A 16,294-nucleotide genomic window follows, 5' to 3' on the forward strand; every position below is an offset into this window, starting at 1 on the left:
AAACTTTGGAGCATGAGCCAGTGTTCGGACATGTTTGGCCTCTTGGTACTTTAGTGAGTGAGGTGCGTTTTTTTTTTTGGGTTTGTTTGTTTGTTTCTACTAATAAATAAGCGATCACAGCCAGTGTCTCTGAAAGAGCAATTTGTATGCATGGCATGGCAGCAGCTGACCACATTCTCCTGCTTGTTCAAATGCTTCTCAGGTGGGGTTCTTCCCCTCTACCTACGTGGATGAAGAGGACTGAGGCGCTGCCCCGCAGCCCTCCCTTCCACCCTGCTGCTCATAAACTCCCTTTGATGAGACCATCCAAAAACAAAACACAGACAACCATGGGGAGTGAGGGAGGGCGGGCGGGCAGCCCCGCGGTCGCTGGCCCCTCCCTGACGGACCTCCATCCAGGCAGGACTTCCCGTGTCAGGATTCCAGCGGGCATCGATCACTCTCTTCCATCTCGCCATGTCTACGCCCTCCGTCTACACTCTGCTCACTGACCCCCCCTGGGGGAAAGGTTGTGAGCTGTACCCCCAGATCACACACACACACACCCCTTACTCCCCCCCCCCCCCCCCCCCCCCCAACCACTGTCTGGATCCATAACTAGGCCTTGACCAGTTGTGGATGGTCGGATAGTACTCAGATTTGTTACTTGATGCCTTCTAAATCAGTATAGTTCTCAAATATTTTCGTGCCAATGTTGTGGGTCCATTTGTTTTTGTGCAAGGGACCCCCAGAAGATTCCAAAATTCAAAATGTAAAGATTTTTCTAAAAAGTAAAAATTTTTTTTTGCATATAGCCTCAAACAGCGAAACATATTTTGTGGTGGAACAGCAATATTAACTATGCCTATTGAAAAATGTAATAATAATAATTAAAAAAAATAATAATAATTAAAACATAATAATAATAACTTTCAATTTGACTTAAGTACAATACTAGATACTTGAGTAAATCTACTTAGACCTCCACTACACCCACAGCTTTCTCAACTTCCTCCTCCTCCATCCTTCCTCCTCCTCCGCCATGCAGCCCTGACGGGGCGAGACCATGAATATTTCAAGACAGCTGATTCTGTCCGTCTCAGCTCTTCCTCCACGGAGAGAGAGGGGAGTACTGGGGTCGGGGGGGGGGGGTCAATAAGAAGGAGCTGAGCGGGCAGCCGGCCCCCGCTGACCTTAAAAGCCGCAAGCATATTATTACTTGATGACTCCATTGGCTATCCCCGAGCACATACAGTACTGTCACTTTATACTACGTGGCACCACCACCCTGCACTGCCCAGTCTGCTACGCTCTGGCACGGACGGACTCATGAAAAGAACATTGTGTACATTTCTTCGTGGTGAAGCTGTGCAGGGTTTTTTCGGGAGGGAGGCGGGGGTCGTTTTTACAGTGTGGTTGGTTCTTGAGGCGAGCCGATCGAGAACAGTGATGATCAGGAAAAATATATCAATAGAATTGTGTGTGTGTGTGTGTGTGTGTGTGTGTGTGTGTGTGTGTGTGTGTGTGTGTGTGTGTGTGTGTGTGCGTGTGCGTGTGCGTGTGCGTGTGTGTGTGTGTGTATAGTACGTTTTATCCCCACTGGGTGTCAAAGGTCAGCACAAGTGCAGGCAGCCATGTGTTTGTGTATGCTGTCTGTGTGTGTGTTTGTGTGTTTGTGCCTATTGCGTGACTATGTGTATGTGTGTCGTTGTGGTGTGTTTGCATCCATGTGCGCGTGTTCGTGTGCATGCGTGCGTGCTTGTGTGCATGTCTTCTTTCTCCTTTTGATCTTTGACTGTGGCAAACTTAGAGTTCTTTATGCTCGCTGCAGGTTTTGTGATTGTCTCAACCTCGCATGCTTTCTGTGGGTGAATGATATAATGTGATAAGCGCACTTCACTATACTGGAAACCAGCTATTGACTGAAGTAAAAGATGGTATAAGTCTAGCCTATATGCTTAAATTCATATTTAGAAAATGTTTCAGATGTAAAAAAAAAAATCTAAGATAATGGAATGATGATGGATGATGATGGTCATGGAAGGGGAACCTTCTGAAAGCTTCATGGGCAAAGATAATCAACTTAAAAATCTCAAAAATAGGTCAAAATGACCTCAGTCATGCAAGTTTTTTCCCTGCCTATTGAAACAGTTCAGAGGGTTTCCACTGACAATTAATTGGTTCAGAACCCTAACAGTTGGTTTGAACAGGAACAAATTAATGGCCGCCGGTTCCGTGAAAGCACCAAGGTTCCAAGAATCTAGAATGGAACCAGTTCTACCAAAGTTATTTTGGTGGAAAAGGGGCCATGATGTGTGTTTGCTAAATACATTGTAAGTGAATTGTGTGGCATTTCTGTTCAAGTATCTCTTAGTTGTGCTCTCTGTGATTTGTGCCATTTGAGTAAGAGAACTCCACTGCTGCTAAAAGACATGAACCCTTTGGACCATTCTTACCCAGTAGAAGCATAATAGATAGGTATTTGGGAAGTGCTTTGCAGGTGGTTACAGGGGACTCACAAAGTTGGAGGAATGGTTTGAGTTTATCTCCTCTTCCTCTGTAAAGCATTCTTCCCCTTTCTCCTCCGACATAGTGGCACGTTACTCGTAACCAATGGTAACCACTTCAAAGATTCCATGACGGCAGGCTCCTGTTATGTCTCCCATGGCATTTTGTCCTACAGGCATTTTCCTTTTTTCTCAATTTATCCTTCACGATGCACGCATGCATCAACTGCAACCTGAGATCTGTTATCATTTTGTACACATCAACTTGTTTGCATTGTTTTGCATTTACTGTGTGTATTATGCACTCTCAGATTCCACTGAAAAGGGAATTTCCAAATACAAGATTACATTTATTCACGGTAGCCTGGGGATATCATTATTTCAGTGGAAACACTTTCTCAGGCCTTAATCTGTAGGAGGCCCTTAACATGGTGCAGGACTGTGCTGTGTTGTACTGCACTGCACATTTCTGAGTGTTAATCTATGCAGATTAGCAATCTAAAAGGATTTTTCTTTTGCAATGTGTGCGCTCGCAGGAGTTATGCTGTCACAAGAGGGAGCAGAAAGAATGCTTCGTTCCCCCTTTAATACGGTTCCACTGCTTAATCCGCCTGGTCCCCTCTTAGCCATGGAGATTAAGAGAGAGATGGCTGGGGAGTTGGACGGAAGCCAGAGGGTCCTCTCTGGAGGGGTTCAGATGGAGAGGGCGGGCTACTGTAGATGGCGAAGGAGAGAGAGTTGCGGTGGAGGTAAAGAGAGAAGGATCATTTTCATCTGAAAGCAGGAGACAAGGAAAGCGAGGAGAGAGAGAGAGAGAGAGAGAGAGAGAGAGGGAAGAAAGGAAGGAGAGAAATACATGCATGCATATTCCTGTTTGTTTGAGTTATGTGAGAGAGAGTGAGGGAGAAAGGAAAATAAATCTGTGCATCTTCATCAGCAGCAGATATCACGGTGTTCTCCACCCCTCTGGTCCTGGGGCAGTCTACCTTCTGGGATCTCGATGAGATCTCTGGGGGTTAAACAGGGATTTTACAGATAATGGCAATTCCTTTCAGTTCCCAGAAGTCTGTCGCAGAGATTTGCTGACTTATGACCAGTATCCACTGCAGACAGGTCACACAAAAGCTGCGCTGTTCGACGAGACAAGATGACAGCCACGGCTGATCGGATGTGTGTGTGTGGACTCAACATGGTCACAATTTCCACTGAACACAATGTTCAGACATCTTAAAAATAAAGATATAAATGTGACGATAATATTAGTCTTTGTCAGGGTGCGTTCAGAGGACCCAAAAGCAGTACGACAAACAGGATTCAAAGTTCAGGATGTTTATTTTCTAACTTAAACTTCCCATAAAATGGGGCAGGACAAATAAGGACTGAATAATACAGAATGGCTTGTGGCCAAAACACAGTATATAACACACTGACATGAAACGGCGATCTGACAAGGGACTGAACAAACTGGGGCATATACATAGACAAAGACTAACTAGACGCATGTGAACTGAAACAGACAATCAACCATTAAGGTCATGCCATATATTAGTCCATCAGTGGTTAGGAGCTGTAGTTAAAGTTCAAATTCACAGGCAGGAGCGGTGCGTGACAGTCTTATAGGCTCGCCTTGTTACCAAAGCCCCTTTGGGAAAAAACACTGTGCAACGACTTTGGTCATTATACCTTTGGGTGACAGATGTGTAGATTATTATTAGGCTATATTTGTTGTGCATGGTCAGAGCTGCGCTGTGCTCTAGATGTTACATTATGTAATTCTTCACTCATTATTGGATATAATAAGATTAAGGTCAGAAAAAAATCTCAAAGTCGTACGATTTGTCACACGTTACCGCAGTGAAATTTGTTCTCCGCAATTAACCCATCTCCTGAAGCAGTGAGCCACAGCACATGGGAATCATTTGATTAGTTGATTCGATCCCCCCAATCCAACCCATTGATGCTGAGTGCCAAGCAGGGAGGCATTGGGTCCCATTTTTACAGTCTTTGGTATGACCCGGCCAGGGATGGAACCCCGACCTCCCAGTTTCAGTTTCAGGGCGGACACTCTAACCACAAGGCCACTGTCTGAGCTCATGATTCAATCTCATCAGTTAATTTGTGTTTGTGTTTCTTCTTCTGAAAGACCGTTTCGGACATCCACTGTTTCCCCCCATTGATATGTAGCCTGAATCAAATTAATATACACATCACAGCACAGACGACCGTGACAGACGGCGCTGCTGAGAACAGCGGATGGCTGCCTTTTTATTACAGCCATCATCTTCTCCCTGACTTCTAAGCAGCAAAGTACATGCTTGTTCAGGTCAATCACATTCACTTTCCACAGCAAGTCACTCTCAGTGAACATCAAGGTGAGATATAACCATTTAAAATAAAAGAATAACATGGCTGGACTTCAAATTAAAAAAATGATTCTGCAAGCCTTCCACATACAGTAGATTGGTTGTCAAAGTGAGGTCGGGGGTCCCCCAGGGGCCCTGGGGGGAGTGGGGTTCCAGGGGGTCCGCACTCCGTAGCCAAATTAATTAATATAACATCACAATTGTTTTAATCTATTTATATGTTTATATTCATAAAGTATCAGCTCTACCCAAGGCCAAAACCGCACCAATGCAACTCCATGCAACAAAAAAATGTTTTAAGGACATGTCACACCATGCACCAGCATGGCACTTATTCTTTCTTACCAGCATGTTTTTTCTCCACAGAACTTCACCCAATGGCATCAATAACATTTGTATTTTATTTTTAGAATCAACATGATCTTTAAGACTGCATGAGTTCGACACAATGTCCAAAATATTCACATTTCCTGTAAACATTTCTCCACACATTGCAATTTTTGGGGTCCCAGAAGACTACGATCTATACACTCCCAGACAGCTGGAGGTTTTGGCTTTTACCTCCCTAATAGTAAGACGCCATCTACTTCTCCAGTGGAAATCTACTAGACCACCCTCTAGTACCCAATGGCTGAGAGAAGTAATGTCCTTTTTGAAATTGGAGAAAATCAGATATTCTACCAGAGGTAATCTCAATACATTCCAAGAGAAATGGGATCCTTTATTGTTATTCTTTAATAGCCAACTAGTCCCTACTCATTGAGTGATCGCCCCCCCCCACTTCTCTCTTTCCCCTCTTTCTATCCTTCCTTCTATACTTTATTCTTCTCTCTGTCTGCTTATGATTATTATTTTTACATGTTTTTAATGTTTATTGTATTCATTTAAAAAATGTGATATATTGTACCATGTTCTTTACGCACTTTTTATTGTATTACTTTCTGATGTCTGTTATGTTTGTTTGTGTATGGGTTTTGAAATGAAAAATGGAGTGGGCAAAGCAATTTAATCAGAAGTATTGTAAAAGGTTGTCATTCCATGTGCAGTATGCCTAAACAACTATTGTATATATGATGTGACTGAAATGACACCATATACTGTTGCCTAACCTCTAATAAAAATATCAATGAAAAAAAGAAGAAGAAAAGGGCGGGTGTGGAAGAGAAAGCCTGAATAAATATTTCACTGGTGTTGTCACTATATTGTGATTACTTCAAATTGCAATTTTGCAGCCTCCTTGCAATCTTCTGGCCAGTTTGATGGCAGCCTATAGCTGCATAGTATTGCCGTGTTCTCCTGATGGAGTTGTATTGATTTTGGTTTTGCATGCTGTTGTGACAAAGAACATAGATTCATGGGAAATGGATTGAAAGCTGATTGATTGGTTACGTTACGTTGGATACTGAGTGCTCGCATTCAAACACAACCGCTACTGTAACATTTTTGATATCATAATATACGTTTTCAATACCAAAACAATACCTGTTTGACACATGATTCTAACTTATGCCATAGTATTATTGGAATATACAAATGTGTGTATATTGTTTGTGAAACACTGCTCTACATGCCTGGCAGACACAAATAAGATTTGGCAGCCATCCTGTAGTAACTCTGAGGGCCCCCGGACCCCTGTTGAAGACCCCTGGCTATAGAGGCCATCTGGTAATCAGATGGTCACCTTGTGTCCCTGAGCAATTAAGGCCCTTAACCCCTAACTGCTCCCCCGGGTACTCATCACGACCAGCAGGCATCAGCTGGGTGAAGCTGAAACCAAAGATTGTTAATTTAGTAAGATAGTCCATTCTGGTTCGAGCCACTAGAGGCGACATGGTACACAAATCCTACAAATGGTCTCGTGGCGCTGTTGTCAGATGGCAAATCTCGCAAACGTCTTATGGTTACTGGTGCTAGATCCCGCGAGAGTGTTGCTGGGATAGAGGAAAGGATAGAGGAAAGGAAAGTCGATTTTCTCCTGATTTGTCGCTCTGAAACAAGCACCTTCCCCTGTGGGATTAATAAGGGTCTTCCTTACTCATTGTCTTTGCATCTGAACTTCCTGCTCATTGACTATTTCCATACTAGCATCGCACCTGTCACAGACATGCGCAGAGCAAGTCAAGTCAAGTCAAGTCATCTTTATTTATATAGCACATTTAAAACAACAGAAGTTGATCCAAAGTGCTTTCCATATAAATGTTACATCATAAGGACCTCATAAAATACAAAATACAAAACAAAATATATAATAATAAAATAAACGTAAAAGCAATACTTCATACAAGAACAATACAATATAACAACATCACAAGGAACATGAGAGCGCATGCAATACTGTTTACACAGAGGTTAAAACATTCACTGACTAAGTAGCCTGAGCTAACGTGTTAGGTTTCTGGTCTAGAAGGGCGGATCACGACTGAGGTTTGCGCCCGCCCTGATCTCACCGATCTGTCCGTCAGCCTCGGCCTCTCCTCTCCTCTCCCCCTATAGTGCAGTGCTACGTCACATCATTTGGAGCGACGCCCACCCGGAAGGGTTGACTCCCACTTCTAGACCAGAGCGGTCAATGCGATGCGTTCCCCCAGGCTTTCATTTTTTGCGCCGACGAAAATAAAAGCCTGTGTATCAAGGCTACTGACTAAGTGAACAGTCAGGAAAGTCAGTTCATTGGGCCGCCTCAGCATCACGTAACCGGCTATTTAAGTTTGCACTGCTCATCCTGCTTGCTTGCTGCTGCACACTGATACTGCTGCGCTGCTGTCTGCTTAAACCTTTGCTGCTCACCCTCCTCCTGTCGTTTTGGATCTGCTGTTTAGGTACAGGGGATTCAGAGTCCCTATGGTTGGGATTGATGTGCTTGATCTGAGTACCTAAAAAGCAGATCCAATTCATCGCCAAACCATAATAAATATATTGCTAATTTTATATTCAATAAATATATATTGCTTCCATTCATGAGTTGTCCTGACTGAACTGTACTTTTTATGCAGGTTTTTTTCCTCCATACAACTAGAAGAATATGGTGGTTTTATGTGTGTATCAGTGTGCACAAGAATTAAGTACCTCCACTGCCCAGAACGGAGATCTCCGTCTTTTTAAGTAAGTCCGTTGTCTGCCCAGGACGGAGATTTGTGATAAGACGGAGATTTAATTGTTTGATATCGGAGAGCGATGCATTACAGTCTAGGAGCGTCTATTGTGCAACTTTCAAAACCACTTCCGGTTGATGCGTCATCAAAAGTGTTCCCGCTCCATTATAGCGGGTGGGAGGAAAAATCTTCTAACGCTAATATCTCTGAATCTAAATCACTGATTTCGATTCTAATCAAAATCTGTGTTTTTGATGGCCCATCGTGGTCCTGTCGCTATAGTCACAGTAGAATATTATTATTCATGCCTCGGGTGGTCAGCGATCCTCCTGCGAATGTTTCGGTTAGATGCTATGCTAACTGCACAAACAAGATGGAGCCCTAGCTGGGTCACCTTGAAAAGGGCTCTGAAGCTGCAAATAGCTGGGCACACCAATTTACTGGTTCCAACTGACGATGGGCAGTTAATTATTCATATTCCTTACCCCCAAGTGCCACCTCTTTCACCTTATCTAATCTGTTAACACGTGTGTGGTGGCATTTGATAAAACACCACAAAATCATTAGCAGTGATATAGCGAACAGCAATAGTACAATAGGTAGTCCTTGTGTCTATTCTGTCATCACCCCTCTGGGGATTGAAAAGGGCTCATCTGTTAGAAGGATGATAAAAGAATAATGAAGAGGAGGAAGATGGTATGAAGGAAACAATCCCCCCCCCTCTCTCTCTCTGTGATGGACCTCTGGACCTGACATTCTTTTAGACAGAAACAATGTCATTAAAGTCTCTCAAAAAGAATGCAATAGCGTGCTGGCCTTCGCCTCCAGTCAGTAATGACTGCATGGAACCATCCCTGGAAATGCAAATTGGCAATAAGGATTCGTCCAGAGAGGGGAGAAAAAGTAATAAGTGAGAAAAAAGTGGGGACTGAATGTTCCATCCTGTGTGGTATACTGTCTATGCTGAATGTTACATTTTTGATTACATATAATAACTAAAAGCATAGCTAAAATGAAGCCATTCCCATCATGCCCCCTTCTATAGAGGTGCTTACTGCTTATAGAAATGCAAATGGGAGCTAATGTCTGGGGGTTGATAATATAAAATCAGCGGGTGATCGTAGACTAATTCGCCCCGCATGTCTGTTGTTGTTACTTCACATCTTCATAAGCACCTCATTGGAGCTGGCCAGCAATTAAGATGGCACAGATCAAAGCATTCTAAATGAGTTAATCCAATGAGAAAGCATGACTTTCCCATCTGCGTTTGTCTGGCCCCAGCTTTCTCTTCTTCTCCTTCTATCCTGCTCTCTCTTTCTCCCAGTGCCATTTCCTCCTGTTGCGCGCCTCGCTTTGGTGACTGTGCTTTGAGGCTCCAACAGCGGTTGGTCCAATATAGACGCAAAATGGCGAATATGTGTGTATTAACGGATGCCACTTTCATACGGTTAATGCCAATTTGCACGGACCAGGGGTGCTCAGTTTCAAAGGTCTCATAATGTAATTGGCCAATATGAATCTGAGCCCGGCTAGTCTGATGGCCACACACTGTGAAGGGACTCTCGTTTGTTTATACAAGACTGTACTGGCACAAAGGCTAGCTTCTTTTCTTACAAACGATCTTTTTACACATTGTGGCCCAAGTGAAAACTTAAAGCTCAACTAGCCCCCCTGCTAAGTTCAGTGGCTGAAGTGAACACACAGTGACGAAAGGCAGGGTGACACCTTTGAGGTCAATAGACGTTCAAAGGAGCGTGACGCTCGCTGCTTAGCAGGTTGGCCATTATCATAGGAAAGCAGAGCATCTGCCTGTGACACCCAGAAGACAGGTTTAATGAGGTACTGTTGCTTGTCACTGGGGGAGATGTTGGCATACTGTCATCTTTCAGTGTTTCTCTCTCTCCCATGTCTATGGCTCTCTTTCTCTACCCCGGTCTCCAAACCTCTGTCTCTTTGTCTCTGTCTCTGTACATCTGTTCTCTTGCCTCTAGGCCAATGTCTGTCTGTCTGTCTGTCTGTCTGTCTGTCTGTCTGTCTGTCTGTCTGTCTGTCTGTCTGTCTGTCTGTCTGTCTGTCTGTCTGTCTGTCTGTCTGTCTGTCTGTCTGTCTGTCTGTCTGTCTGTCTGTGATGCTTCATTAATATGCTCTGTCATACTTACACCGGTGTCACGTGATGAAAATAGACAATCTCTATACACCAAACAACATAATTGTGTCTGCAAAGAGTTTGTATATCAGCTGTCTTCGTCAATCGGTACAGGAGAAAGTCGAAGTAAATCAAGCTTCATTCTCTCTTTCCACAGTTTCAGGCGTCTCATCCTTTCTGTGACCCCTTTTCTCCTGTTTCCTTCCCTCTCCCTTCTCCATCTCTCCCCCTCTTGTCTAGGTCTGCCAAACAGGGGAATTGTCGGTTGCTATACTGTGCCTCTGTTCATCAGGGAACCATTGTTTCATAGCTTGCTTTTGTGATGACGGCTTTTGTCTGCTTCTGTTTATTTCCTTCTCTTCTGTAACTCTTACGTCCCATTGTTTGAGCATGCGGCTGTATTTATTTATGCATTCTGTTACAGCCTGCATGGCATCCCCTGCCTCCGTCCGTCCGTCCGTCCGTCCGTCCGTCCGTCCGTCCGTCCGTCCACCTCTGTCTGTCTGTCTGCTTTTTAAGTCAACAAACAAGCAAAATAGCAAAACATCCATGTCCCCCAAATGACGCAGTGCCGAAAAACAATGCTATGATTGGCAAAAAAACATATATGAATGTATGATGAATAGGCATTTACAAGACCAACACAATCAAATACTTAATATACTTAATAAATTGTGTAACGGAACACGATAAGCTAGAACAGAAAATCTATGAGCCTACGCTTTTGGTGTGTGCGTGCGTGCGTGCGTGCGTGCGTGCGTGCGTGCGTGCGTGCGTGCGTGGAATGAAGCGATCACAACAACACTGGACCAGTCTCAGGCTGCAGGGGAAACTGGATCTTCTTCCCTTTGCAAACCACTCACTATCACACTCTGTATTGTCAAATAACACCATAGGTGCATGAGGACATTCTTATTTTCACCATTAAAGCCCTTTTACAGGTGCCAAGTTGACCAAGTTGAACTTGGCAACCTGGTACCCATCAGCACATGACCCACACTGCATCCTACATCCAGTACCACATGACAAAGTCGCACACATCTTAAATGGTTGCAGCCACTATAAAGGACTGTACATCGCTAGACATGACCGTGGTGGACCTGGTCTCAGACCAGATCAGAGGAGTACAGGATGTATAGAATGTATAAACACAGCACTGTAAAACTAGACTGGTTTGATCACAATGACACACATGTCAATTCACTACAAGATATTCCAAATACCCCAGATATCATTAATGAAATTAGAAAACTGTCACTATCTTTGAAACACCACAACCACATGAACCCTATAGTGGTCCTATTCTGGGCATATCATAAGTTCATAACAGAGAAGGAGTCACTTGCTCTACTTTCTTTATACTTTTGGTACTTTTTGATACCAGTATGTTTGTACTTTTGCTCAAGTACATTTTTAATTGCGGACGTTTACTTGTAGAGACATTGCAGTATTGATACTTTTACTGGATTACTTTTCCCACCATCTTTCCAAGACGACAGTGAGTAATTTGCTCCTGCTGTTGACCTGCACCTGCTGCTCTATAATACACATACGATTGAAGAGAAATTGCTGTCCTCTGGCCTCACACTGGGCAGTGAATGACTTTCTAGACCATGAAGTCAGGACTCACGTTGTTCTCATAATAATAACCTCCGTCTTACAGCTCCAAAACCCCATCAGCTGCTTGTGAACCACTTACAAGTATTGCATACAGTAGTAATAATAAGTAAGTAATTAGACAATTCAACATTTTCCCGGGACCCAGACTAGTGAACAAAGCAGATCTACAAATTCACCACATGCCGCTTTGCTCCGTGTTGGGGCGGGTGGTCGGGTGCTCAGATCGGTGAACCAAGAGGTTCCACCGCCTGTTTTCCACCGGCACCCGCCCCTCTAGAGCAGAAAGCACAGGCTGGGCCACCCGCCCCTCTAGAGCAGAAAGCACAGGCTGGGCCACCCGCCCCTCTAGAGCAGAAAGCACAGGCTGGGCCACCCGCCCCTCTAGAGCAGAAAGCACAGGCTGGGCCACCCGCCCCTCTAGAGCAGAAAGCACAGGCTGGGCCACCCGCTCCTCTAGAGCAGAAAGCACAGGCTGGGCCACCCGCTCCTCTAGAGCAGAAAGCACAGGCTGGGCCACCCGCCCCTCTAGAGCAGAAAGCACAGGCTGGGCCACCCGCTCCTCTAGAGCAGAAAGCACAGGCTGGGCCACCCGCTCCTCTAGAGCAGAAAGCACAGGCTGGGCCACCCGCCCCTCTAGAGCAGAAAGCACAGGCTGGGCCACCCGCCCCTCTAGAGCAGAAAGCACAGGCTGGGCCACCCGCCCCTCTAGAGCAGAAAGCACAGGCTGGGCCACCCGCCCCTCTAGAGAAGAAAGCACAGGCTGGGCCACCCGCCCCTCTAGAGCAGAAAGCACAGACTGGGCCACCCGCCCCTCTAGAGCAGAAAGCACAGGCTGGGCCACCCGCCCCTCTATAGAGCAGAAAGCACAGGCTGGGCCACCCGCCCCTCTAGAGCAGAAAGCACAGGCTGGGCCACCCGCCCCTCTAGAGCAGAAAGCACAGGCTGGGCCACCCGCCCCTCTAGAGCAGAAAGCACAGGCTGGGCCAGGCTAGGGAAACAGTGGTGTAAAGCATGTACTGTGTGTTCTGGAAGGTGTGGATTTTCATATTCATCTTTGTTGTTGTTGTTGTTGTTGTTGTTGACATTAGGTTCACCTCCGGGGCCTGACAACAGGCGCCTCCTTCTTCCCCTTCTCCCAGCCAAATGCTTAAAAGGAGGATAAACGCTTTTCTTCCAAAGCTCCAGGAGCGCACTGGCACGGGCTGTGAGCCGCATGTTTTATTTATTTGTGGGACGGGCGGCAGCGTGATATACATAAATAATTTCCCACGGCGGGGGGCGTCGGGGGTTCGTTTGGCGGTTGCCAAGACCCGGCCAGGGTCCCTGGATTTGCAATTAAGGTGTGGCACGCAAAACGCCAGGAAGGCGGTGGATTTGGCTCTGGGAGAAACAGAGACGGGCTGGGATTTGTGTGTGTAAAATGGCCGATTTATGCCTTGCCACAGGACGGTGCCGTGCTGACAATACCAGATGTATGAGCTAATAATGTGTCTCATTCACAACGCGTCGTGAGCTTATAGATCTGGTATTTTCGTCAACAGAGTGTATATCGGGCTTTGCACAGAACGGGAGGAGATGGGCTCACCATCTGTTGCCAGCCCCCCCTCCCCCTTATCCACATCTACAAACACAAACACACACACACACACACACACACACACACACACACACACGCACGCACGCACACACACACACACACACACACACACACACACACACACACACACACACACACACACACACACACACCTCCCCCGGATTGTATTTAAATGAGGGGGACATCAGACTGGTATTTGGAACGTGACTGGAAAGGCATATTTCTTCCTAGGACCGTTGTTGACGCCTGGAATCCGTCCAACTTAAGCTGTCTCCATGCACCTTTCTCTGAGTCGCTGTCACTTGTCGTTGCAGGAAGCGTTCAGTATGTTTGTTTTGTATCTGCAACTGATTTTGGATGCTGTTTATTGTAGAGTAGGCTGTAAATATTATAGTTTTCTTTGTTTCTCTTTTTTTGTCCAGTCCCTCTAAAAATGCAGAGGATCCAACTTATAACAAAAGTTTTTGTCAGCAAATTACTTCGGTTACCTCCTATTCTGTCCATACCTTTTACTGTATGATTTTGAGTTCATTTTGTGGTAGGTGACACTTTTTTCAGTGCTGAATATGTTTTGTTTACTAATGCAAAAGGAGAAACTACAAAATGAAAACAGAAGGATGGCAGTTTTGGCTCAGGAGGTGGAGCGGTCCCCTGCAGGATCCCTGGTTCGATCTCCGGCTCCGGCTTGTTGAAGTGTCCTTGAGCAAGAAACTGAACCCTATAGTTGCTCCCAATGAGCATGTTGGTGCCTTACATCAGGGGTGGGCAACGTTGACGATGGAGAGGGCCACTATATTTCCACATTCACTCAAGAGGGCCACATTGCATAGTATTATTATTTTTGGCTCGGGACCCCCAGAAATGCTTTGACCATTTCTTACTTTGGTGACCCCCTGAGGGGTTGTGACCCCCAGGTTGAGAATTCCTGCCTTACACATGCCTCTACTGTCAATGTGAGAGAATGTAAATGCACATAGACCTGTATGAAGCACTTTGGATAAAAGGAGCTATAGACTCTTTTCCATTACAGAAAAGAATAAAAAAATATTAGGCATTTAAGCACATGAATGGGCATGTCATAATGGGCGTACATTTTGGCAAACAATTGCAGATCCACATGGTCACAACTGGACGTGTTGTGAACTTAATTGTTAGGAAATGAAAGAAAGTGCTTTTACCACAAAAGGTCTCAGCTTATTTACAAGCTATGCTACAAACTGAGATACATCCGACATTTGTAGCTGCTACAAAGCTTCAACAGCCACAGAGCTATACAAAAAAGATGAGCTGGTTTCAACTTCAGCTACAAAGAAAGCTACTTATCTGTTGTGTCTTTGTATCTTGTGTATCTGCCAGTGTGAACACAGCATAAAAGGAAAAAAAGGAAGTACAGTAAGCTATTAATTTAAGTTTAAGTGGTTTTACAGATGCTGCTGTGACAACAATGGCCAGTGACTGCTCGAAGTGATGCATGATCATTGCACGTTTCATTGGAAACATTCAACAATGCTTTACGTTTTTCTCCTTGTGTCAGAGTTTCAACGGTTCCTGCTGCTAAACAGGAGGAAGCAGCAGAGCTATTTTCCATTATGTTCCAGGAGCGAGCGACTAACTCGTCCTCTGTCCTCACTATTGATTCAAGCGTCCTCTGTGTCATACCTGTGTATACCAATCCTCCCACCCAGTGTCCTTGTGGTGTCACAGAATGGGCGCTGTGCTGGATGAAGCCCACAGATGGCACATCCCCCCCCCAGCCTTTCGTAAGTGCCATTCCTGATGTGTCGCTGCGTTTAATGGACACGACTCAATACAATTTCTGCTGCCGGAGATAGCAGATCGATTAGAGCGGAGGGAACAGAAATTCTTACTATTATCGATGAGATAGAGAGAGATCAGAGAGAGAGATCAGAGAGAGAGACAGAGAGTGACTGCTGTAAATGTGCATACATGTATACTGAATGTGTGTATACTGTATACTGTACAGTATATGTGCGTGTATGTATGGCTTTGTGTGTATATAACCACATGTGCCTGTGTGATTGTAAATGTCAGGTGTGGGTGCAGCACTGTGTACTGTATAGTGTGCGCACTTTGTGTGCGATTTGCTCCTTTCATGTGTGATCAATATATAGTACGTCTGCATGCAGGTGTATAAACTTGTTTTGTTTTCATGTGTATGTGTTTGTGTAGCTGTGGTCCAGAGAGTTAGATATTTCTCTCTCTAGCACTCTGCCAGGTGCGCTGCTATCTCATAGACAGAAAATTACACACTACCACGCAAGGTCAACTATTCGTACAAATAAACAAAACTATTTCGCTACTCATCGACACAATTAAGGCTGTTGTGTGTTGTTGAAGGACTGACTATTCTTTGAACTTTGTGTATGTGAATAGGAAAGTATTTGCTAATTTGTATATAGGTTGTGCAAAGATATTTGGTGAATTGAATGTATCTGTATACACACATTCCTATTTCAAACAAATTAACAAAATACTTGGAGATGAACATTCATTCTTCTCGCAGGAAGGGCATTTTATTCATCATGTCTATATCATTTCATTTCTACTTGTTGTAATTTTTCATAGCACGTGCTCAAAGCCTAGTTCTTTTTTTCTTCTTTTTTTTTTTACCTCCATACAAGGTTTCATTGTTACAGAGACAGTGGCCTGCCCAGAATATATTGATTTGTCCCCGTGGATCCATCTTAATTGCACATCTACACCTTTGTAATATTAGCCGCACCTTGTCAGGGAAGATACAAGATGTGCCGCAGAATGCTTCTGCATGTGGTGTCTGAAATGCTGAGGCATACGGTGGGAATTTCACTGCTGATTGTGATTCATTTCTTGTTAACATATGTGTCTCTCTCTTACCAAACCCACTGACTGAATAATGTTTAGCTACTTGAACCCCCAGCATCAATTTTCTGGGGAGAACTTAAGCAAAAAAATAGCCCACAAGCTCAAAGCGTCTGTAGCAAAGATAAATA

At 44.6% G+C, this 16,294-nt stretch overlaps 1 protein-coding gene and 1 long non-coding RNA gene across 3 annotated transcripts in view; both read left to right on the forward strand.

Annotated features, from left to right (window-relative positions):
* The window catches only part of LOC306942923 (guanine nucleotide exchange factor VAV3-like), a gene marked incomplete at its 5' end in the record, with an annotated part of 69,842 nt that extends 69,010 nt beyond the window's left edge, over positions 1-832 (forward strand). For both annotated transcript variants that reach the window (XM_079529107.1, XM_079529108.1), the window contains one exon: positions 203-832. In XM_079529107.1, coding sequence (XP_079385233.1) covers positions 203-244 — 42 coding nt within the window. In that variant the 3' untranslated portion in view covers positions 245-832. The remainder of the gene's footprint in view (positions 1-202) is intronic.
* A 312-nt stretch (positions 833-1,144) lies between these two features.
* On the forward strand, positions 1,145-2,848 carry LOC306942929. The gene is made up of 2 exons (XR_013792351.1): positions 1,145-1,489; positions 1,564-2,848. It is a non-coding gene; the product is annotated as an uncharacterized lncRNA (long non-coding RNA).
* The last annotated feature ends 13,446 nt before the right edge of the window (positions 2,849-16,294 follow it).

Source organism: Electrona antarctica (assembly GCF_951216825.1).
Source record: "Electrona antarctica genome assembly, chromosome: 19".
NCBI lineage: Eukaryota > Metazoa > Chordata > Actinopteri > Myctophiformes > Myctophidae > Electrona > Electrona antarctica.